Below are 24,363 nucleotides of genomic sequence, written 5' to 3'. Positions count from 1 at the left end.
CACAAGAAAATTGCTTGTTTGTACCACTGACAGCAGCTGTTTCCCTCTCCCTCTGCGTGGGCCCCCACAGGAGGAAAGAGGAAAGTGAGCGGTCAACAGAGGTCTCACTTTCTATGAGCAGCTGAATACCAGAGGAGCTGACAGGTATGTACATATTGGAATGTGCTTCTCAGCCACACCTGTGAGGAACACACCCACCAAGCCTGGTCTCTCTCATCCCACTGGTCGATCTCTGCATTGATTGACAACTGGAAGAACTATTTGGCTCCGGTCCTCAGGAGCCAGGGGGCAGGTATGGTGAGTTCTGAATACGAACCAATGGCAGTAGAGAAATCCCTCAGTGCCAGGCGGGGCTGCAGTGAAATAAAACTCATCAATGGGGTGTGTCTCAAAAGTTTGTCAGCAGTCAAACAGTGAAGGCTGCAGGAACACGCTTTGACTGGTTAACCAGTCCTTTGCTGTGTGGGGATCTGAGAGGTTGGCTGACACTGCAAAGAAAGACAGAGAGGGACTTTTTCATGACAGGTTTACCTCTTATGTGGCTGATGGAAGCGAAACAACAGCTTCACCTCAGGAAACTTCACTGTCAGGGATGGGACTGAGAGGAAGGAGATGACCGCAATCCTTGGTTCAGGAGTGGTAAACTCTCTCTAAAGACTTTCAACACGTGCGGGAGTCATTTTTGATCAACATCACAGCATGACAGAGATTAAGCAGCTGTGGCACCGTGGTCGATCACATCTCCTTATCACTTTTCCAGCCCAGCTATAGATTCTGTATCCGTTGGACGGAGAACTGATAAGGGCATGTGCACGACACAACCTACAGATACCAGAGAGGTGACATCTGAAGAGGGGATGATTCAGTCATTCAGTGTATAACTGCTCATCATGTTGACGGCTGTTTTACTCCTTGTGCTTCTAATCCAAACGATTCACTGTTGCTTTGTGATGATGATGTTTTAGAGGAAAAAAGATCTTCGTGTTTTAAAATGAGAGCTAAGTGGAACTAAACATAGAAGTTCAAAGTACCCACAATAGCACATAATCTGTCTATAGACATATTTTGAAAGAATGTGGTGTTAGTTTGGGAAATAAGACAAAAATTGGTCACCAAATTAATAAAAAGGTTGGTTTCTTTGACCCAGCCGGTTAACAGCCTGACATGAAGCAGCATGAATAAGATAATCCACGGAGGATGACAAAGCAGGTGAACTGGAATACAAACTTTGGTGAGTAATTTTAACATAATCCACACCAACATACAGATTCTCACACCCACAAGCATTCTGGCCTGGTATTACTACACTTTAACTACAATCAGTGAAAGAGTCATGTCAGAGACTACAAGATACTGTATTTTCATGCTTATGTACATGCATACAAAAGGATAGATGTCCACCTAAACTAGGGAAAAAATAAATATGTTCATTTTGCACAAATTTTCAGCTACCTAAGCAACTTCAGATATGTTTATTTGTACTTCACCTTTTTAAACACATAATTTTGCCTCCCATCCTGAACTTGGAACATCTTCTCATTAACTGCTCAACCAGCTTCCATGAATAAATCTCTGTTTGTGTATCCAAGTGTTTTTAGTCATTGCACCTGTTGTTTATAACTGTCAGAGGAAAATGTCACATTTCAACAGATTTTTATTCCTAAAGTGTTACACAGCTGGTGGCTTCTTCTTACATTCATTTTAATGTTCTGGTACATTCACGGGTCAATGAAAATACTGAAACATCAGAATTACCCTGTCATGACACAACAAACAGCATCCGTTAAGTAAAAGAAACACACATACACACATACAGGAGGGAACTCAATCTGACAAGTGTTCTGGATCTACTGGGTGTATCCCAGGTGCTCTCTACCCCCAGGGCATCCACTCCCACTCTACACCTGGTGGAGGATCCGCTCTCATCTCAAGGACAAAACACAACTGCCAGCACTTAAAGCAATGTTTAGGGTGGATGTATAGGGTAAAGCAAGAGTCCTTTACCCTATACATCCACCCTAAACATTGCGCCTCTTACTTTACATCATGCATTGATTATAGAAACAAGAACATGGTTTAATTGCAAGAGTCGGTCAATAACCATTTTAGTATTCCAAATCCAAACAAAAAATAAATAAAACATTAGAAATATATTAAGAGAAGAACACCCATAACTTTCACTTACTAAGGTGTGGCCGTGTTTTTATAAAGCACCATAGCATAGCTATACAATAAACCATAAATGATACAGCGTGTATTCTTATATAAGTATATTAGTCACCGGTGGACTGCAGTCTGAGTAAATAGTGCAAAATTATGCATGATTATATAATAAAATACATTTGTAGTGCTTTCCAACTCCGGGCTCCGCTCGAAGGAAGAGGGGATAAAATCATGCTGTGTTTAAGCCAGACCAACCATGGACATACTGATGTCCCACAACTTCTTGGCTGCAGCATCATCCAGGGCCTGTGGTGCTGGAGTTTTGGGGGCACAGTCACTGTATGGAAGAATAAGCATTGGAAGTCTCAGACAGTATCTGATAAAAATCAAATGCTATTTGATAGTAGAGGCTTTTATAACCAGTAAGTAGTACCAATCCCTGTATATTGTTTGTCTCAGCAAATTTTTAATCCATTTTGTTAACCACAAAAGTACAAGGATGCCAAAAGAAAATACAAATTAGAAATATCTAATTCATAGTGAGTACTTACCTGTAGTAGAGGCCGCTGGCGTTCGCCAGGCTCTCGTCCACAGCACAGTAGATGGTGGTTTGGGCGCCCTCCCTGGGACTTTTGATCATCATCATAATAGGCATGGCTATGATCCTCTGCCACAGAGCAAAGGTAGGGAACAAATGGTGGACTAACTCTGTGCGGATGACCCCAGGGTGAAGACTGTACACTGTCACACCAGTGCCTAATGGGAAACAACAATTAGTTATATGGTATGAAACATCTTACAACTGTCAACACTGGGAGAATCTGAATTATAGGCACAAAGCAAGATCAAAAGGTGGTTTAAAACAACATACATGTGTTTTAACAATGCTGTTGGCAAATAATGTCGCTGGACACTACCTTGCACTCTTGCAGCCAGCTCCCTGCAGAAGAGGACATTGGCCAGCTTGCTTTGGTAGTAGCTCTTTTCACGATGGTAGTCCTTCTCAAGATTAAGGTCCTCAAAGTGTATTTTACCTGAAAAAAAATACCTCTTACTTCTCAACCAAAGTGAAAGTTGTAAGTAAAGCAAAAAAAAATGTAATACTTCACTAATAATGATCTAAAATTACAAAATAAATAAATAAATAAATAACCTCTTTCGTGAGCCAGGCTTGAGACGATGACAACACGGCTTGGGGCTGACTTCTTCATCAGGTCAAGCAGGCAGTTGGTGAGGAGAAAATGTCCCAGATGATTGACACCGAGCTGCATCTCAAAGCCATCCTCTGTCTTCCACTTAGGACACATCATAATACCTAAGACACAAACAAAATATACACTTATATGCAGTATAAATAACTAAAAATCTGCTCAGAGAAGACCCACTGCGCAATACCTGCATTATTAATGAGGATGTCCAGGCGCTCCTCATTCTCCTGGACATCTTTGGCCAGGTCCCTGACAGACTGCAGCGAGGAGAGATCAAGCTTCTTCACCAGTACGTTGCCGTTGCCGCTCCGCTGCCGTATGTCATCTGCTGCAATTCGGGCTCTGGTCATGTCCCTGCAGGCCAGGATCACTCTGGCCCCTAAAGAAAAACTTTAATGTAACTTATATCAGGAGGAAGTGCTACCATAGTACAAGACTTGCCCTATGGTCAGTTAAAGGATTGCTGTGTAGGCTTTAGTGACATCTTGTGGTGAGGATTCAGACTGCATCAATTTGATTCTTCTCCCTCACCCCTTCCCTTCACTATACTAGATAAGGAATCATTAGTTTAAAATTTGTGAGTATGTATAAGACAGGCGCATGGTTGGAGCTTTAAAAACACGTTGTGGTTTCATATAACAGTGCCCATTTGAAACTAAATTATAATCACATTCTGCCTTATATATATATCCTATATATTTCCGTTTCCTTCCCTTTCCTTTTCAGCTGAGCAGTTTAACGTTTTACCATTCTAGAGTAGGTGTATACATGCAAGATGCACAATTGCCTCATAGTGGCCGCATGAAAGAGGAACTGTTGTAAAACAGCAGTTATCCTTTTCCTCCAACTTCTGACCTGTCAGAATCAGAACTTCTTTCTTTAATAATAGTAAGCATATTTCTAACAGTTATGGTTGTTAACTGACTATTTTTGTTTGAACACTGCAAATGACAAGAATAGAAAAAAAAAGAATTAGGTTTGGTATGACTCTTTGCAGGATGGATGTTTCAGTGATGTCATAGACCTCTTCAATAGATCGGCCTTCAGTACAGCTCCGCTGCTGCACCCTGATGTTGCTTTAACCTCTTATCAAACTCAGTTGTTTGCCACTCCCTAAGCAGATGAAGGGCTAAATCTGAACTAGCAGAAGCAGTCATTTACAGTGATTTGACATGAATGAAAACATACATAGTGATATTAGATTCAATCTGTACTAAAATCTTTCTTCTTCTTAATCTTCTTCTTAATAGGTCCTGAGCAATATGCATGTCCTTTAGAGGCTTGTTTGTTCCTACTGCCACAGCATTTGATGCGTTTTACTGTAACTTGTTGTTCATTTTGCATTTATGTTGCAACAGTGAAAGCTTCACCTCTCTTCGCCATATCCAGGGCCGTCTCCTTTCCAATGCCAGTGTTGGCTCCTGTGATCAGGACTGTTTTCCCATCCAGCCTGACCTTACTCCGACACACCCCCCCTGCCAGCCACCTACGCAAGGCCAGCACGCCTGCCCCTGAAAAGAGACATTTTTTGGAGAATTTACAGTGGTTATCTGTCCCCTATCTGCCCCTGGTTAAATGAGTTCAGATATGACTTGAGATGAGGTATAATGGAGATTATAATGAAACTCTTTCTTTTAACTTCAACTTAACTAGGTGATTTGATTATGAAGATTCAAGTGAACCTGAAATACAGGTTAATGTCATTATAAGGCAGCATTTACATCACATTCTCCTCTTCTTCAACAGCAGGAAATACATACAACTGTAATAAATGTAGGGAGGATATACCATGTGCATGTTAAATACAACAAAAACATAAAACATCAGTTTACCCGTGACAAAGACAACTGTGAGACCAGTCGCATGTCTCTCCACAAAGTCCTGAACAGCCGCTGCGTAGTTCTGCATGATTCAGACGTTTCGTCAATTAAACGAGTGAAGTTACAAGTTATTGAATTTTATAAATAAAAAAATAGGACACTGTGTCATTAATTGTTTAATTTTGATATACACTACAATCTTACTACAGAAACTAGAGACAGGCGTTAACTTCTGTGGTTTATAAACAGTGCCTCCTGGGCGGAAGTGGGGGCGTGCTGCTTACTCAGTAAGACCTTCAAAATAAGACAGATGTTCAGGGTGTACTCTGTTGTAGCAACAAATGCATGCAAATGCATGCTCTGTTAAAAGTTTTTTTTTTATCTTGTGAACACTTTGAAAATGAAACAATGTCGTGCATTCACTTCTAGTTGTGATAGGCTTATCAACTGGGATACAGGTTTACAGAGAAGAAAGCAGACTCTTTCATGTGGTTCTCACACACCTTAAAAACACACCCATCACTTCTACAATGCAGCTGGCTGACTCACCGACTCTGTTAACAAAGACAGCACTTTTACTGATATAGTGTAGTTTTGGACACATTAGGCTTCTTCTGAACTCCTCCATAAATATGTTTTCTTTTTCCACATCTTTAATTCATGCAACGTTATTATATATTAAATGAAGCAAAATTTAATGAAATATGTTTATGAAAATACAAATTTAACAGCATAACTGCGCCTAGAAGAAGAAAAAGAAAGAAAATAACACCATTAACATTAAGGGCATCACATATTAAATATTTGTACTTTAATACATTTTGCTGCCCATTTGATTTTGGTGAGGAATAGCTGTGTTGCCCACCATAATATTATACCTCTATTTTGAAATCTGACGTTTGGTCCACCGGTGCGTTCATCGGTTGTAACCGAGTTGACGTATCTCTACATTTTGTTGATCTTCGTCGCTATAACCGTTTCAAAAAGGTTTCCTACATTAAGTAGTCATACTAGATCGTGTCTGATAACAGTTAACGTTTCGTGTCTGTGGGATAATTTTTTCCCTCTTAAGATAAACAAACCTGTCCCGGAAGTGCTTTGTGCTCGCGCCACGTCAGAGCTGCTGCACATCTGTTAGCATCAGTGTTCAGTGAAGAAGCGGCCCCGGAGTTCTCTGTTTGCCTTCACCATGCTGTGCCTGCTGGCTCTGAGCTCTGTGCTGCTGCATGTGTGTGTGGTGTCTGCAACTGAGCTCACGTTTGAACTTCCTGACAACGACAAGCAGTGTTTCTTCGAGGAGCTGGAGAAAGATGTGAAGTTTGACATAGATTATCAGGTGGGTTACTTTGACAGCTTCCTTACTTCCGTCTGTGTGTTGTGTACAAAATATTGTCAAACGAATGTGGCCTTTGAATTGTTGAATGTTGTCTGTGTGTGGATAAAAATACATTTGGTGAGGTACATAATTAAATTAATTCAAACTGTGTATAGTTATGCCCGCTGTTAGCCATTTACACTCATTTCCTCCTCACTGCGAGTGAAACATATGTTTCATACCTGTCAACCACTGTTGTTTTTTTAGGTCATTTCAGGAGGCAACTATGACGTGGACTGCTTTGTAACTGATCCTCATAACAACGTCCTGTATAATGAGAGGAAGAAGCAGTATGACAGCTTCTCTCACACCACGGCTATGAAGGGAGTCTACAAGGTCTGCTTCAGCAACGAGTTCTCCACCTTCACACATAAAACTGTGTACCTGGACTTCCGCCATGGAGAAGAAGAACCTCTCCTAGACAGCATGCGCAAAAATACAGCACTAACTCAGGTAAAGTCTAAAAGTCTGTTTAAAACCTCAGCTGTGGGCACTCTATAAGCTATGTTGTGCATATTGCTAGTGTTCAGAAAACTACTGGATGTTTTCAAAGCAAACGCATTATTTATTGAATGTTTTTGTATTAGTCAGTCTGGTATTTGTTATAGTATTTTGATGGTTTCAGTGTCGTGATGACAGTTTTTAGAAAATCCACTAGGTGGAGCCAGTTGTTTCTGTCTTTCACATTCATTTACTTCACAAAACACAGTGTGAGTATTAAAACAAATACTGATGTGTCTGCTTATCATTGCATAGTAAAATATGAGCTCATTTGTGTTGACTTTTGTGTTTTCAGCTGGAGTCATCTTGCGTTGCCATTCACGAGATCCTGAAAGTTGTGATTGACTCACAGACGTGGTACAGGCTAAGAGAAGCACACGACCGTACAAGAGCAGACCACCTGCTGGACCGGGTCACTTACTGGTCCATTGGAGAAACCGTCATGCTGTTTGCCATCGGCATCGGTCAGGTCATGCTGCTTAAGAGCTTCTTTGCTGACAAGAAAGGTTCTGTGATGGCCACCACTTAGAACTGGTGTCTTGATGTGCCTTCAAAAAGACAAATGACAGGTGGAAGCCTGCCAGTGTGAACACAGATGTTCACATTTTCTGCTTTTTGGATACTTTGGTAGCTTTTCCTATTTCTGACTACAGCGTCTGACAAACTTGAAAATGACTTTTAATGTCTGTTTGTTATTACCAAGCCACTCATAATTGATATTTTTCAGCCTTTTACAGCTTATATGTCATACTGTTGTTTTACAACATAAACATATTTAGTTTGAAAAACCTCTTAAATGCCCAGATTGCCTTACTTAAAGGGCTTTTCTGGATTTTCCATCTTGATAGTCAACAATTACAGTTAAAGTTGTGGGACACAGAAAAAAATAATTATTTAAATGTTAGTTTTATTGTTTATTTTATTGTTTGTCATGTTTGTTACTTCAATTTATGTGTACAACATTTTTACAAGCTATAAGAGCTGTTTCTATCATGCCCATGTATGTGTTACTAAGTGCCTTAAGGAAACATGTTGAATGTTTGCAGCGTTCATTTAAATGCATTCCAGCTCCTATTACTGTTTGATTGGAGAACCCAACTCACATTCACATGTGTTACATTGTTATAGTAACCAACTGTAAAACGTTCTCCCAACTATGTATAGGAACCCCAACATAATTTAACAAAATTTGGTGGAAAACAGTGCATTGGTGGGGAAGGTGAATGCAAGAAACATTTTAACCTTGAAATTTATTTAAAAAGTTTTAAAAAATCAAGTGTACACTTTCCATTTCTCAGTCGTTAGTATATTTTTCTATTTTTACTTTTTTAAAATATTCATGCTAAAGTGTATGTAGCATGTTCACATTGAACAGGAACTGTCAAAAAGTGTATACTACTCGTCATGTTTTTGCATAAATGAATAAATAAATTGGGTACAATTGATCCCATCTGTTTTATAATTTCTTAAATAAAAATTCAGATTTTATGTTTTTCAGTGAGGTTTACTGGTAAATACTCATGTTGACATCCCGTACTGTGCAGCTGTTCAAAGTTCTTGTTGTATTTTTGCTGCTTTGCTGTACTTTTGCTGTAGTTTCTGTAGTACAGCTGACCTCAGCTCTTTGTGCTGCAATGATGAATATGAGCGGCTGCAGTTTGAACAATCAAACACTAGGTGGTGGTAATTGTAAAACTCTGTTGTGTCGTGTTTAAAAAGGGCTTGAGCTAATTGGTCACGGGGCCGGATGTGCTGACCAATCAGAATCAAGCGTTCACTATCCGTGCTGACGTGTGGGAGCCAGAGCTGTCACAAGTTTTACCGGGCTCACTTTACGCTCATTCATAAGAAAAGAAGGTTCTGTCTGCCGTAAACATTCGCTAATAAACATGGCTGGATACCTTAAGGCTCTGACAACCGTGTCGAGGAGAGCAGCCGCCACGCTGTCACAAAACCCAGCAGTGGTCTCACCGGCCGCCGTCAGACTCCAGCAGAGGAACTGTAAGTCAGCCGTCTATGAAAATGACCGTAATAATGAATCCAAAGGCGCCTCTTGAGCTCAGCGGCAGTATTGTGGTTACATGTCCGCGTGGAGTGATGAAAGAGCTGCTGGCTAATAAACAGACTGTAACACTGGGAACTGAGCGGAAGTCAATGTTGCAGATTGGCTCCCAGCCATCAGTGAATCAAACACAACAAAAATACATATCATTTTGGAAGTCTGTTAATACAGCCATTTCATATTTTATATGTATGTCAGTCCAGGTGTTGTCAGGGAAGTAGACTGACAGGCAGGTAGTAAATGTTATCAAAGCGCTCACATGGTTCCAAGGTCAGAGTCGGCCAGCTTTCTCAGTCAGAGCAGTGCCAGGAATGTAAAACGAAGTGAAGCAATGTGATGAGTCATCACCTTGTTCTTTGGTAGATCACACAGGTGAGATTGGAAAAGATGGAGGTAATCTATGCTGGCTTGTTCTGGGGTATGCATTGGCACTAAGAATTGCAATGCAGAATTACCTTTAAAATTAAGTAAATAGATACTAAGGACCAGTGTGTAGGATTAAGGGAGTTTTCATTACATTATTTTAACTTTAACTTTCTATATTTTTGTTTTTATATTAGATTGGGGCCTTTATTTCTGCTGTGTTACGCTGCATTGTTTGTAGTCTGTAATAGTACTAAATCTTAAGCATTTAAGTTTAAGTTTACTGTTTCCTGTGACCTCCTGTGAAATGTAAATTACACTGAAATCTAATGTATTTGCACATTTTTAGATGCAACAAAGCGTATTAAGGTGGATCAGCCAGTGGTGGAGATGGATGGAGATGAGATGACTCGGATTATATGGGAGTTTATTAAAGAGAAGGTAATTAAAACAAATAGTAACGCTCTTCATTACTGTCTGTAATGTAGAGTTTAAGCAACTGACATGTTTTGTGCAGCTCATCTTGCCCAATGTGGATGTTGAGCTCAAGTATTTCGACCTGGGTCTTCCCTACCGAGACCAGACAGATGACCAGGTCACTGTTGACTCTGCTCTGGCAACTAAGAAATACAATGTGGCCGTCAAGTGTGCCACCATCACTCCTGATGAGGCCAGAGTCGAGGGTAAGACAGAACCAATAACACGGCATGCTGGCTGTCCTCTCTGTGCTGGGCTACTCTGTATCAAGTTCAAGCAGTAAATCACAAAATATGTCGCCTTATAAAACACTGAACTATAGTCAGTGTCATTGTTAAAGGCATTTGCATGCATGGTAATCTGTTGTCATCTGTTATACAATGATAGGGTGCATTTATTTATTATTATTTTTACTCAACTTTGCAGAACATTGTTTTGTGTCTTTCATTAGTTGATGTTTCTTTCTAGAGTTTAAACTAAAGAAGATGTGGAAGAGTCCCAATGGAACCATCAGGAACATCTTGGGCGGCACAGTTTTCCGTGAGCCAATCCTTTGTAAAAACATCCCGCGTCTTGTTCCTGGTTGGACTCAGCCCATAACCATTGGCAGACATGCTTTTGGTGATCAGGTAATTGTGATGATGCAAACAGTTTTTGTTTGTTTGTACATGGATCTAAACTGAAAGGTGAGGAGTCTCACTTCTCACTGTTTGATCTCAGTACAGGGCCACAGACTTTGTCGTGAACCAGCCTGGCAAGTTTAAGATGATATTTTCTCCAGCTGATGGGAGCAAACAACAGGAGTGGGAGGTGTATGACTTCCCTGCAGGGGGCTGTGGGATGGGAATGTACAACACTGATGAGGTAAGGATACATTTTTGTTTAAAATAAAGCTGTGTTAACAGATGTACATTTTCTGATTTTTAATGTATTGTGATGGGCTATTATGTCAGTCCATCAGTGGATTTGCACACAGCTGCTTCCAGTATGCCATCCAGAAGAAGTGGCCTCTCTACATGAGCACTAAGAATACCATCCTCAAGGCTTATGATGGCCGTTTCAAAGACATCTTCCAGGACATCTTTGAGATGTAAGACACAGCATATGACAAGACTTTAAACGTGGTGCCTTTACAGTCTGTATGACTGTTAAACGAATAGAGCAGGAGTGAAATTATTTAAAAAAGAAAGAAACCTAACATTTGAATTAGGTCCAAACTAAGTCAGCTCAATATTTTTTACAGCTGTGTCACTCCTGTGACAAGTTTCCCCCACAAACTGTATAGAAAAAGCTAGGAGGCAGACATGTGTGATAAATGTTCTGTGCTGTAGTTTTAAAGTTTGGTTATTCGACTTGCACTGTAGGAAGTACAAGCCAGAGTTCGACAAACTGAAGATCTGGTATGAGCACCGGCTCATTGACGACATGGTGGCCCAGGTCTTGAAGTCTGCAGGAGGATTTGTTTGGGCCTGCAAGAATTATGATGGTGATGTGCAGTCAGACATCCTGGCACAGGGTGAGTACATCATACCTGGAGCACTCACACAACATACTGTCCTGCTGAGTGTGGGCTTCTGCGGTGACAGATTCCACCTGTAATGACATGTTATTTAATGTGTGCTCGGTCCAGGTTTTGGCTCTCTGGGTCTCATGACATCAGTACTTGTGTGTCCTGATGGTAAGACAATAGAGGCAGAGGCTGCCCATGGCACTGTCACCAGGCACTACCGTGAACATCAGAGAGTAAGAGCCTTTAGGTTGCTCTGCTGGATTTTGTGTTTTAAAAAAATCTAGATCTAGATTTTTAGTTTGACCAATCAGTGGTAACCAGCATTATTTGTATTGTTGGTTTGTAGGGAAGACCTACCAGCACTAACCCCATTGCTAGCATCTTTGCTTGGACCAGGGGACTGGAACACAGAGGCAAACTGGATGGAAATGCTGATTTAATAAAGTATGCTATTTTATTATTTACCTATGGGTGAATATATTTATTTAATTATATCTCATATTTATTTCTGTCACTGTATCTTTTATCTCCAGGTTCTCTCAGACTTTAGAAAAAGTGTGTGTAGAAACAGTGGAAAACGGGGTGATGACCAAAGACCTTGCAGGGTGTATTCATGGACTGCCAAAGTAAGTGTGCATTTTCTAATCCTTTGTGTGCTGTGTGGGTAATAATTATGATAAATCTGACCTTCCACTTTGCAAACTTGCAGCTGCAAGCTAAATGAGCATTATGTCAACACGTCTGACTTCCTTGATACTATCAAGACCAACCTGGACAAAGCTCTGGGCAATTGAAGACACAACAGAAGATGCACTTCACAATGTGGATAGAAAAACCCTTCTGTGTGGATTCCATGCTCTTTTTTATTTGTTTTTATGAACTTTTGAAGAATTGAAAGAACTTTCTTGTTTCTGTGCCTGCTTTTGTATTTGAACAGCACAATGTTCTGTCAAGATTCCACTACAGACTTTCCTATTTCTATTTTGTATTGCACGAGTTGAATGATTGTACCATATGAATTAATATTAAATCTAATTTTATAGAAGCTTCAAGTGTAACAGTTGTGAAATTTTCTTTGTTTCTGCTTCGTTATCAGTTTAGTTCCATTACCCCGAATGCTGGAACAGAGAACACACTTATCAGCTCAGACAGCTTGGAGTAATTTGGGGTGTGGTTAGATTCATGCAGGTGGAGCAGTGGTAAAATCTGTCCATATACACTTCCATTTCACACTTTAATTTCATGCAGTCTCACACCAGCTTCTGTCCAGCCGTGCATTCATGCAGAGTTGTATGCTCATTTAGTGGCCATAATATGTGTTCTCCAGTGCATGACAGTGAATAGTGTTTGCACCAGCAGGGGGCTCACCCTGATGGGAATGTTGGCAAAGCTTTTAGCTGAGACAGCAGCTACATTGTATCACCAGCAGGTGGAGACAGGGTAGCAGCCAAGTGCTGCACGGTAAGTGCTTGGTTTAAACCTTTCCTTGATGGTTTTCCAAGTACAGTAATATTTTTTAATCCAGCCGACTTCAGCCATGCCAAATAGACAGCTGATCACAAGATACATGAACTGACCTTCCAATAACTTGTCATCAATCAGTAACTAAGGTAATAAATAGGATCCCTCCCAGGTCTTGTAGAAAGCGTTACATTCTTGTTGTGTATTTATAATGAAGAGTCATTTCTCCTCTTCTTGATGATTTCCTGTGTAACTGTACTCCTTGCACAACACCAATAATTCAAGAAGCAGGGGACCGATCTATACCATACACATTCTTGCTATAGGTAGTGTGTAGTCAGGCAGGACATTTTATTCAGGCATCCTGAATAAAATATGAGGAAGATAGGGGATGGGACCATCCTGCTGTCTGACTTATTTGATTCAGAAATACCACAGAAACCTTGTTTTGTTTTATTGCACATCAGAATCAGTAATAAAAATATAAAAATGATGTTTCTTAGCATTATATGCCTATGCAAGTGATTGATGGATTCTGTCTAAGGCAATAAAACTCATCTGGTCATCAACATGTACCAAATTCCATAACAATCTTTTGCATTCCTGATGTCAAGATAGTTCAATAACATAACAGTTAGTGTGTCATGCACATCAATATTCTGATACTTTATGTGCATTTAGGCATAGCTAGTAGCACATACTGGCAATGGAGAAAAAGTCAGTGCATCATTAAGATATTTCAGCCCGGATCAAAACCTGACAGGCAGACTAGTGGGACCATTCTTGGAGATGTACTATCAGTGTAGCTAAAAATAAACCAAGGGTTACCCCCTCAAACAGTGACAGATTACAACACCAGCCTTCATCATTTAAACTAGAGAACCTTTATTAAATTATTCATGGTCAATTTCCATGAGGTCTCAGTTTGATATTTTTCAGCTCAAAAAAAAAGAGAAAAAAAAGAACTAGTAGACCATTCCTCTGGTTTAGTGTGCATATCAGGGTTGACCTGCATGGCAGGACAGGGGGAGCTGGCCGTCCTCCCCACAGTGGTAGCAGTGTCAGTCCACTTTTAATTCAGTCAATTTCAAACTCTAAATCTAAGCAGGATTTCCACATAATTTATTTTTCAAATAGGGTTTCATTTTCATTTATAGTATTTATTCCCTTTGCAGGAGAATAAACTGAATTAAAAGTGAAGTGAACACAGTCCTTAATTTAAGAGTGCTGAAACTACAAAGAAAAATGCTGAATCTTCAACTTCTATTATGAAATATGAAGGAAAATGCTGTTTATAAAAACCTACTGAGAGTTCCGTTTGTTTAATAATATTGCCATTATGGGGGATTGGAAGATTCTACAATCTTTGTTTCCCGCCCCCCCCCCTGCTTTTCTTTGAGGCAAATAAATTCACTCATACTGAAGATGGCCTTCACAAGAAAAACAACAGGTTTCTATGAAAAAGTGCTATTGTTCACTCAGTAATTCAAATACTAGAGCAGTATATTCACTACACGGGATAGACTGTTAATGTAAAGCAAAACCATGTGGAAAAAAAAACAGTGGGTAAACATACTGCATGTTGCAGAATCATTTGTACAGTCAGAGGGCTTTACATGCCGGCAATGTTGTTTTCTGCTTTTAGCTGACATGGGACAGTAGCAACTTTAGTGCCCTGGTAAGAAAAAGGCTACAATGTCTTGTGCAAAAAGCACCAATGCATTGAAAGATCTATCTATTTAAAGTTTAAGGTGAGGGCCTGGCTCGAACAGGGAACTACAATTAGGAGCTGTTAAGTAAGAGCATTCAAACCTATGAATATGTGTGACTATGTATCAAAACTTTGATATACAGCAAGTATATAGCTGTGGTCGCAAACTGTCCCTTGCTGGCACTTTCAGTCAAAAATATAAGGGCAAACATTGGTTGTGACTGACCAAGATGGCAAAATGGTAAACAGTTTTTTTTTTTTGTATCACATCAAATGTAATCGATGGCTCCACAACTGCAACTTTTCTCTATTTCCCCCCCTCCCAATAACAGATACATACACACAACATACAGATTTGTTCAGCCAGTGAGAGTCTTTGAGTCAGTAAGCTTAGTAATCCCAAAAAGGAGGAGGAGCTCCACACAGTTTCGGTGACTCTGTTATGAGCAACAGAGTTGAAACGTCTCCTTTGAAGTGCTTCTCCTTCCCGGCCTCCCATCATAGTCCGTTAGGGTCAGGCCAAAACTAAAAAGAAAACCCCCTTTTTCTGAGTCTCCTAAAGCTCTAATAACAACGGTTATTTCCTTCTTCCTCCAAAAAAGAGAAATATGTTCTCTGCTTCCTGGTCCATCACCGCTCAAGGTGTTGTGTAGCTGCTTGTATCCTTCCCAAAATTGTAATATTCCTCCATGTCCTCCATGTTTGCTGTGGTGAGTTTAGTGAGGTTTTGGGAACCACCATTGTCCATACTGTCTGGTGATGTAAAGCTGAAGTTCTGTCCTTCATACTCTGCCTGGCTTTCCATTTCTGGAAGAACTTCTGGAACATACAAAAAAAAATTATCAGTACATTTCTAAATCTGCCTCCAAGCAACCTTCACTGTTGTGAAGCTCACCTTGTCCTTCTGGTGAGACGTCCATTCCGTGTTTGACCTTCATGTGTCTGCTGAGGTTCCCCTTCAGGTTGAACTTACTGGTGCAGTAAGGACACTTGAAGGGCTTACTGCCAGCATGGAGGTGCATGTGGCCCAGCAGGTTGTACATTCTGTTAAAAGACTTACCACATACCTGGACAAAATGAAGAAAAACATTCAAAAATGTACGAGCACAGACATAAACAGAAGCAACGTGCATCAGAGGGCAGGTGGTGGTTTTACTGATGAAATCATCCTGTCTGACACTTTCCATTCAGAAGTTCCAACACTCACCTTGCATTTAAATGGCTTCACGGGCAGGTGGACGATCATGTGGGTCTTCAGGGTCTGTTTCTGGATAAAGCTCTTGAAGCAGACGTGACACTGGAAGGGTCTGACGCTGTTGTGGATGAGCATATGTCTCTTCAGGTTGGCAGACAGGGTGAACTCCCGGGCACACACGTCACACTTATGGCCTTTCATTCCCTACAGAGGAGCATGGAAAAGAAAAGGGTCAGTCAAAGGCAGTGGAGGCTGGTACTTTTCCTTGTAAGGCATGATCTAGTCTAGCAAAAAGTTTTCTTAATATTCATGACAATATAAGAAGCAAGAAGTGCTGATATGTGATGAGTGTAATTTCTTTGATCATGCTATGGCAGCCATTTTAGGTAGGTACCCAAAGAGATTACAACAGGACAGATAACAATGTCCTGTCCATCCTTTGCTCCTGTAATATTTCAACCACATGCCACAGGAAATGTTTAAACACTGAGAACCAGGTCACAGGAGCAGACAATTCACAACATTTATGGCCTTGAGGCTTCTCCAATTGAATGTGCTGCTGTCTCATACTCTGCACTCTGCAGTCACACAAACGCTGGGACTGAGTGGATTCTTAGGAACGAACATGTATGACAGGTCACTAGTGGGTCGAGAGACAGTGTTTGTATAAGCAGACAAATCTGGCAGACTGTCCATCCGCCCACTGTCTGCACAGCAAACGGACTGTGTTGTTGTTGGCCACCAGGGGGAGCAATGAAGAGCCAGCAGGCTCGGATACAAGCCACAAAAGAGAACATTCTCTCCTGTGAGAATACTGACTGCTCTCCTCTCTCCCAGCTTCTGTGTGGCTTTTGGGTTTTTATTCCCTGAGTGGAAACAAAACTTAGCGTAAATCCAAATCTACATTTTTATTTGTCACTGCGTGGGATTTGTGTGACTGCTATTCATTTGTCCATCTCTTCGAGTGTCATGAGAAAAAGTAATTGATTTGAGAATAAAAGATTCGTTGAACACAAGAAAAGAGCGCAGTGACTCTACTGCATGAATTATGTTTTGTGATCCAGGAGCATCCTCGTCTCTCTGCTCCTCACCTGCATGATTGTAGGCAGGAGGCACTGAGCAATTACAGACATTTCATTCAGACGAGGACTTTAATTATGACTACATGAAGATGCTCAGTGTTGTGCAGATTAAAATCGCTGCTAAAAAAAAACAGTCACATCTATTTTTTCCCATTTCTCTGAATACAGATGAAGCTTTCCTAATGATGAGGTAAAAGGTAATTAATACATATTTTAGTGGAACTTACAGGACAATTAGGACAAACTGTTGAATCTCAAACAACCCAGTCCTGATTCAGTCCATGTACAAACCTCTTTCAAAGCTAGAAACTCAATTTACTTGATGACGTCCCTCAGGACACACATCCTGGAGCTCGCTCTGTTGAATAGTGAGTGAGTGATTAACTGTGCTGAGTAACTGCATGCAAAAATCATATTCCCTCACACAGTTAACACTACAATGAAAACGGCCTCTACTGATTAACAAACAGCTTATGAAACTGATGCAAATTCTGCACTCTATATGTTGCCTTTTTGTATTTTGTATAACCAATTTTTAAACTATTCTCTAGAAATCCCCAAAAAGCTTTTGTCACTACAAATTAGACAAAAAGGCACAGGACAGGGAATGGATGCCTGCCAGGCTACACACTCTTACCTGTCACCTTCACCCAGTGAGTAAAAAACAGAAGAGGTGAGTCTCTTGGACAACAGAGATGCAGAGATCCAATTGTGCATTTTTTGTCTGTTTGCTTTTTCTCTGCACTATTGTTTTTGTTCATGTGACAATAGAAAAACACGCTCTCATGATCTATACAGGTAATGTTTACTGTGTGTCTGTAACTAAAGCAGTCTGGGTGACAGCAGAAGTGTCCAGCAGTGGTGTCAGTACCTTATGAGTAAGCGAGTGCTGTCGAAGGTGGTGGAGCTGCACAAACTCCAGGCCGCACTGGGAGCAGGTGTAAGGCCTCGGGCTCTGGTGCTTCAGGAGATGGTTCTGGAGTTGGCTGCGGTACGCAAAAGACTTGTTGCACTCTGTGCACTGGAAAGTGTGGGGGCCCTGGTGGCTTGTCTGGTGGCGTTTGAGGTGGGCATATGTGGGGAACTCCATGCCGCACTGCGAGCAGACATGACAGCGTCCTCGCTCGTGCTTTACCTCATGCGCTCGTAGCTCACTTGGATAGGCGAAGCCTCGACGGCAGAAGCGGCAGCTGTAGGGTTTCACATCAGTGTGTTGGAGCATGTGTCGCTTCAAGTGACTGGTCTGGGTGAAGCCCTTCTTGCAGACGGTGCACTTGTGGGGCCGCGTACCTTGGTGGGTCAGCAGATGGGTTTGGAGATGACTGGGCTGCTTGAAGAGCTTCCCACAATGTGGGCAAGCATGTGGTTTAATGCCATTGTGTCCCAGGATGTGTGTGACCAGGTTGTATTTGGAGGTGTACGATTTATCACACATGCGGCACTTCCAGCGCTTCAGACCATCTCCCACATCTACGCAATAGGATTCATCAATCTGTATGTTGATATCTAGCCGGTCAACCCTGCGGCCTCCATGTCGACGAGGAGGCTGGTGCTGTGGAGGCTGCTGGTGCTGACCCCCTCCACTCCCGTCTGCCCACATCATGCTCTGGCTGCTGTCTTCGTACTCGCCTCCCATGCCCATTTCCGTAGAATCATAGCTGCCTACTTCACTAGTCTGGAAGTAGCTGCTGATGGCTTCCTCCTGCTGTGTGGGCTTCATCATGGTGTTCCCTTGATGTTCTACCTCCTCTTCGTCCTCTCTGCCACCTCGACTGTGAGCCCCCATAGGGCCCTGGGCCTGGAGTCCTCTGTGGCCCTGCTCCGCTCCTCTGTGGGCCACCTGGGAAGGAGGCGGATGGCCGTGTGTGTTGGCCTGCTGCTGGTTAGTTGCTTCCCGCTCACACTCTGTACAGTTCTTGTTGGTACCCCTCAAGGTGGCTGGGTCTACTTGAACCAAGCCACCTCTGGGAGCCATATTGTTTAGCATGTGGACACAGGAGGACATTCCAGAGTTCATCCCCTCCCCTTTCACATGGGACGAGGACACGTCACTGCCTTGAAGGCCATGACGATCAGGACCAACCATTTTCCCATCTGGATGCTGAGGGGGCGGCCCTTGCTGCCACCTCCTCTGACTGCAGCTGGGTTGCATTTGACCGTCTTCTCCCAAGTTGTTTCCAAGGTAATCTCCGTTGGCTCCGATAAGCTGGTCTGCGTACTCGTAGTCGACTCCGTCTACTGGGGGTGCAGGGGACTCTTTGGGTTCACCGGTGTAGAAGCCGTTAGGTGCAATGGTAGCTCCAAATACTTCATTCTGGGAGATAAGACCTAGCACGGCGGCCTGGGCCAAGGACAGCACAACAACTGGATCTGTCTGTGTGCCTATGTCCACCAGCCTGGCCATTACCTTGGGCTCACATCTACCCAGGCGCCGGCTCGCCTCCTCCTGGAAAGACACACCGATTGTCAGTATTTAGCAGAGACATGTAAACAGCTACAGACTGTTCGTTCTGACTCATTGGAGAACATTGAACGTATTGCAGGAAAAATACAATAAAAAGGTCTGTATTGTTGTTTCAGGTAACAACATAGGACAGTTTGTTAAAATTGAGAATCAATGTAGTAAGTCATTAAGCCTTTCATCAAAAGTGAGGCGATTAGGATAAAGGATGAGGGGTCAAAGTTCATTAACCATTCGGTGTTTTTAGCAGGTTGTTGAGACCGAAACAGAGATTTGAGTTTTAAAGCGCCATTCACTGCACCGCTTGGAAGGCTGCACAGCAAAAACATCGTTTCCACCAGAGAGATAAACCTACTCCCAAATCAATCTGTCTAACAGTCAACCTGAATGATGACTGTCTAGCAGCAAACTGATCTGGAGAAACAGGAACTATGAAAGACAGCATCCTAATCCACTGTGCTAACCAGGCCTGTGTGTGTGTGTGTGTTGTGGGGGATTAGATGGCCTACTGATCTCAACACACAAACACACACATTCAAGACCAAGAGGGAGGAAAAAAGAAAAAGAAAACTGAGCAAGATTAAGAAATGAAAAAAAGAACGGAAAGCAGGAGAGGAGACAAAACAAGGGAAAGCAGGGAGAGAACAGAGGAAAAAAACAGAGACAGAGAGGGAGGGAGGCAAGCAGGAGAGGGAGAGAGAGCTGAGAACAGTCTTGTGGAGAGGAGGGGGAGAGGAAAAAGAAAAAATGCAAGGTAGAGGGAGAGTGAAGGAGAGATAAGGAGAAGGGGGCAGGAGAGGAAGGAGGAAAGCAGAGAGAGAGAGAGAGAGACTGGAGAGGGAGGAAAGGAGGGGGAGGAGGGCTGAGTGAAAGAGTGAGAGGGTGAGTGTGAGGCAGCAGGCAAAAGAGAGCAAGAGGAAGAAAGAAAAAGAAAGAGGGATATGTAAGGACAGAGGGAAGAGGCAGAGGAGACAGGAGGAAAGGAAATGGCAAAAATGAAAGCCAGACAGAATGAAAGAAAAATAAGAAAGTGGAGTAAAAAAGACAAATTAGAGCAAAAGACAATGAGTTCAAATGGAGGTGACTGTGAGTTTATATCAGAGACAATTCTTCATTTGGGAGAAAAAGGATTCTACTAACAACAACTTTACGAACAAAGACAAGCTAGAAAGAACCAGAGCATCTCTTTTTTCTACCCGTCTTTCAGCTTCAGGGGGATCAAACCCACGCTGGCCACCACCTCACTAAACTAACACTTAACATGCTACATGACTGAGAGCCAATGAACTCACCACGCTCCTTCTGCTGTGAGGCTTCAGGTGCTTTAAGGATCTCATTCTTCAGTGTGAGTGTTGAGTGAGAATAGGCTACGTTCGCCTCCTATTTATATGTGAGGGATGGAAGGAGGCGGGGCTAACATTACCCTCCTCTTCCTCCTCCTTCTTCCTCTTCTTCAGCACAGTTTCAGTAGTGACTCAGGTCACACTAGCACAGAGCAGACACAACAAACAAACAAACACAATATTCCTCCGACAAATGAGCATGTGGCCAGGAGGTTTGAAAAACAAACACACAGCTCATCAGCTCATACATCACTGAAGCACAAGGCTCCTTGATAGTCTGGTGATAAATGGGCTAAGTCACCTCAAAGTCACAAGACACGCACAGACACAACCAACAACAACAACAAAAATAAAATCAACGTCACATCAGTCTGAAATTACGTTTCCACCATGCCGCCTCCTGCCTCAGTCGCCCTCCTTTCTTCAGTCTGTCTTTCATTCTTGGTCTTTGTTTCTGCTCATCCCTGTCTGTCTCTCCTCCTTTATCTACTGCTGAGTCCTTTTCTGTGTTTCATCTATGCATCCCTCTCTGCAGGCTCTCTCTGTATCTTTTCACTCTCTCATTTATCAACTGAGGTTTATGAGCAAGGAAAAGTGTTGAAAGATTGTTTGGTGCACAGACTCGGATGCAAGTGTGTGACAAGAAGGGGAGGGGGGGAGAAAAAGAGATGGAAGGTGACTGACAAGGAGATGAGCAAATAGAGGAGAGAGAGAGGGGAGGACAGAATGGAAGGAACGAATACTCAAGGAAAAGAGAGGGGAGGGGAGAGAGAGAAAGAGAGAGAGACAGAGGGGGATGGGAGCAGAATGCGGTAAAAGAATAAGAAGAAATGGATGATGGATGAAGAGAAGAAATGGACAAAATGAGAGTTAAAAGTAGGCAACAGAAGATATTATTTGTCTCTTATGATGATGCATCTCATCCATGAATCCCTCATCCTCTTGCTCCATCACATACTGAGTTGCTGACTGACACATCAGGAAACATCGATTTTCAAGTATTAAGAACTTCCACCTTTTTTCAAGTGGTAACCACCTCTAGCAAAATTAGTGATGTGCAGCGTCATGAGATGGACATGCAGCTCTGAGACAGTGGCCTCACAGTCTACAGAGGTCACGCATATCCTGCCAATGCATCGAGATAACTGACCCACCCCTGATTATGGAGGAATATGGGACAATGTCAATCAACCTCACCAAAACAAACAAACATCTAACTTCTGGGGCAGCAATTTACTATGCAATGCCATTAAAGCTGCAAAAATGAATGAACGGTTTACTGTAATTGTAGACACTGGTGTGCATTATTAATGAGTGTGTGAGCCAAAGCAGTGTATGTTGAAGATGTGTACTCACTGTGGCACACACACAACATTCACAACACATTCGCCATAAAGACTACAGATGAGTCACAGAACACACCTACAGTTGGACTTCACCTCAGTCTTATTATCAACGTAAGCTACACTGGTGTGTTTACTAAATTCACGCAGATATAACACTTTTTTGGCAATCTAAGGGACAACTAATGAGAACTTGAGATGTGTGGTGAAGACTTTTTAAACTTTAATATAAAGGTACTGAGTAAATTCTTTGTGAAGGGGACTTAAATAGTGTTGCAGCTTCTTTTGCACAGTTCACTGGTAAACTTTAATTTTTTTTTCTATTAATAGTTTTACTGAAATTTCTATAAACAAAATAAATAGATGCTTTCAAATATCCACACAACACAGTAATGTTTTAACTGGACTCTCTCTTGGGTGCTGTTCAGAGAGCATTTAAAATGTGATCTGGTCAGATGCAGACAGCCTCAATGTGTCAGCCCAAAAACGAAAAGACAAGCTGGGTACCTGGGCACACTTTGCAGTACATGCAAACAACACAGAAGTTCTTCTTCCGAACATGTAGATGTCTACCAAAAAACCTGGGGAAATATTATCTGGACTGCACCTGATGTGAAAAAAACACGCCTTTTCTAGATATTAAGAACCAAATGGGCAGTTTTCACACTCATTTCCAAATAAACAACATGTTCAGTGGATAATTACGTCCTGCAGACACAACACATCGTTAGGTTTACACTGGATGACAACATTGTCTAAGCAGGGGTGAACACAGAGCCACAAAGGTCAGTGTAGGGATGGTGGGCGGGTGGGTGGTGGCAATAACCCTGCAGCAGCAGACTCTTATCCACTGACACCTTTGCTTTAATTTTAATAAACTGCTTCATGAACACAGAGAAAATTTAAGAATTACTAAGATTAGAAATTAAAAAAAGAGGGTTTGCTTTTGATAAAGATCATAGCTAAGGTTAAAACACATAGCCACATTCTACAAAGAAAAAGATTCCCTTTAGTTACCATCATTTTCTGCTGTCATGGTAATGAGTCCCATCCCAACAACACATGTGAGTGGCCAATACCTACACAATAGTAATTTCTAAAGGCTGGAAATATCCACCTTATATTATGTTTTCCTGGTGATGACAGGCTGACATTTTCACATTTTCACAGTTTCTGAAAGATGAAATCAAAAAGCAGCAGGAAGGAACTGTTAGCTGTATCCAGTCTCATTCTGAATATATTCAGATTAAAGACACAGAGGTGAAACAGAACCCAACAGGGACTGGACAGAGCTGACTGCTTCTGATCTACAGGCTCTGTCACAGGGCCGCTGAAGGGCGGGATGCCCGTGCCTGTCTTTGCTGTTAGCGACATTAGCTGCTTACCATAGGTTTATAAACCTAGCTCCTCCAATGTGAAGAGGGTAAAGTCACCTTAATATAGCAGTATATGTACATAGAGGATATGATTTAGCCATAATGCTGAAGGGAACATTGTGCCTTATATTTGTATATCTCTTCTGATCTTTGACAAATTTCTTGTGCAGGTGCTTTAGTTTATTCTCTATTTTCTGAAATATATCCTCAATATTAGCATTTAAAAACAAAACCCATCAGTTTCAATTAAAAAATCCTTATACTGCTACAAAGCAAGTAGCAAGAACAAAAATGTTCTGCAAAGTCAACTGAAACTGGAGACAAATATCAGAACAAATCAAAAATCAGTGATGCACAGACAAATATTTACACTTGGATTGCTGAAATGCACCTTGGGAAATGGAGTTTATAATGTGCCTAATACTTCAGGCTTTGTTCTGTGAGCAGCTCAGCTTATGAAGCCATTCTGTGTGTGAGCCTGGCAGGTGAGGCTGACACCTGGTTCGTCTACATTCCCCCGAGGATGATGACTGTCAGCTGTAGTTGTTTTTGCAACCTGGCAAGTTAGCCACTTGTTGAATGTAAGCAAAGAGATATTACCACCATGTTGGGAAAAGGTTTGGGCACAACAGACAAGCCACCATAGATGGACAGGTTAAAAAGGAAGTGCCAGGAAGGAAGCTTTTGTCCATTTCATTCTACAAATAAAACTGTTCCATTGTTTAAGCTTGTTTTTGTTATTTTTTATAGTGTAAAAAACATTTTCCAATAAAGTTTTATCATAAATGTCATAGGGAACTGTGGTAAACAACAGGATAGAGAGAACATGGAGGAAAGGGAAAGAGAGAGAGGGAAATGGCAGAGGACAAAATGGGGGCGTAATAGAGGAAGCAGAAAGAGAGAGAGAGAGAG

At 41.8% G+C, this 24,363-nt stretch overlaps 4 protein-coding genes across 4 annotated transcripts; 2 read left to right on the top strand and 2 right to left on the bottom strand.

Moving 5' to 3' along the window:
• Window positions 1-1,457: 1,457 nt before the first annotated feature.
• On the bottom strand, window positions 1,458-5,440 carry LOC114433837 (retinol dehydrogenase 12). Its single transcript, XM_028402572.1, has 7 exons — window positions 5,204-5,440; window positions 4,742-4,882; window positions 3,559-3,750; window positions 3,317-3,478; window positions 3,081-3,197; window positions 2,715-2,919; window positions 1,458-2,500 (listed from the first exon to the last, which is right to left on the bottom strand). Exons 1-7 carry the CDS (start codon window positions 5,277-5,279, stop codon window positions 2,404-2,406), a joined length of 990 nt encoding a protein of 329 aa, XP_028258373.1. The 5' UTR covers window positions 5,280-5,440; the 3' UTR covers window positions 1,458-2,403.
• A 698-nt stretch (window positions 5,441-6,138) lies between these two features.
• Window positions 6,139-8,512, top strand: tmed3 (transmembrane p24 trafficking protein 3). Its single transcript, XM_028402573.1, has 3 exons — window positions 6,139-6,527; window positions 6,774-7,019; window positions 7,363-8,512. The coding sequence occupies exons 1-3, from the start codon at window positions 6,381-6,383 to the stop codon at window positions 7,594-7,596; spliced, it is 627 nt and encodes a 208-aa protein (XP_028258374.1). The 5' UTR covers window positions 6,139-6,380; the 3' UTR covers window positions 7,597-8,512.
• A 308-nt stretch (window positions 8,513-8,820) lies between these two features.
• On the top strand, window positions 8,821-12,531 carry LOC114433836 (isocitrate dehydrogenase [NADP], mitochondrial-like). The gene is made up of 11 exons (XM_028402571.1): window positions 8,821-9,068; window positions 9,842-9,933; window positions 10,010-10,175; window positions 10,438-10,598; window positions 10,690-10,833; window positions 10,923-11,059; window positions 11,334-11,485; window positions 11,600-11,712; window positions 11,826-11,923; window positions 12,013-12,105; window positions 12,189-12,531. The coding sequence occupies exons 1-11, from the start codon at window positions 8,957-8,959 to the stop codon at window positions 12,271-12,273; spliced, it is 1,353 nt and encodes a 450-aa protein (XP_028258372.1). The 5' UTR covers window positions 8,821-8,956; the 3' UTR covers window positions 12,274-12,531.
• A 1,274-nt stretch (window positions 12,532-13,805) lies between these two features.
• Window positions 13,806-21,348, bottom strand: znf710b (zinc finger protein 710b). Its single transcript, XM_028402570.1, has 5 exons — window positions 20,682-21,348; window positions 17,800-19,374; window positions 15,859-16,050; window positions 15,547-15,718; window positions 13,806-15,470 (listed from the first exon to the last, which is right to left on the bottom strand). Exons 1-5 carry the CDS (start codon window positions 20,724-20,726, stop codon window positions 15,289-15,291), a joined length of 2,166 nt encoding a protein of 721 aa, XP_028258371.1. The 5' UTR covers window positions 20,727-21,348; the 3' UTR covers window positions 13,806-15,288.
• Window positions 21,349-24,363: the final 3,015 nt, after the last annotated feature.

Source organism: Parambassis ranga, chromosome 3 (genome assembly GCF_900634625.1).
Source record: "Parambassis ranga chromosome 3, fParRan2.1, whole genome shotgun sequence".
NCBI lineage: Eukaryota > Metazoa > Chordata > Actinopteri > Ambassidae > Parambassis > Parambassis ranga.
This window is presented reverse-complemented; position numbering and strand designations above follow the sequence as displayed.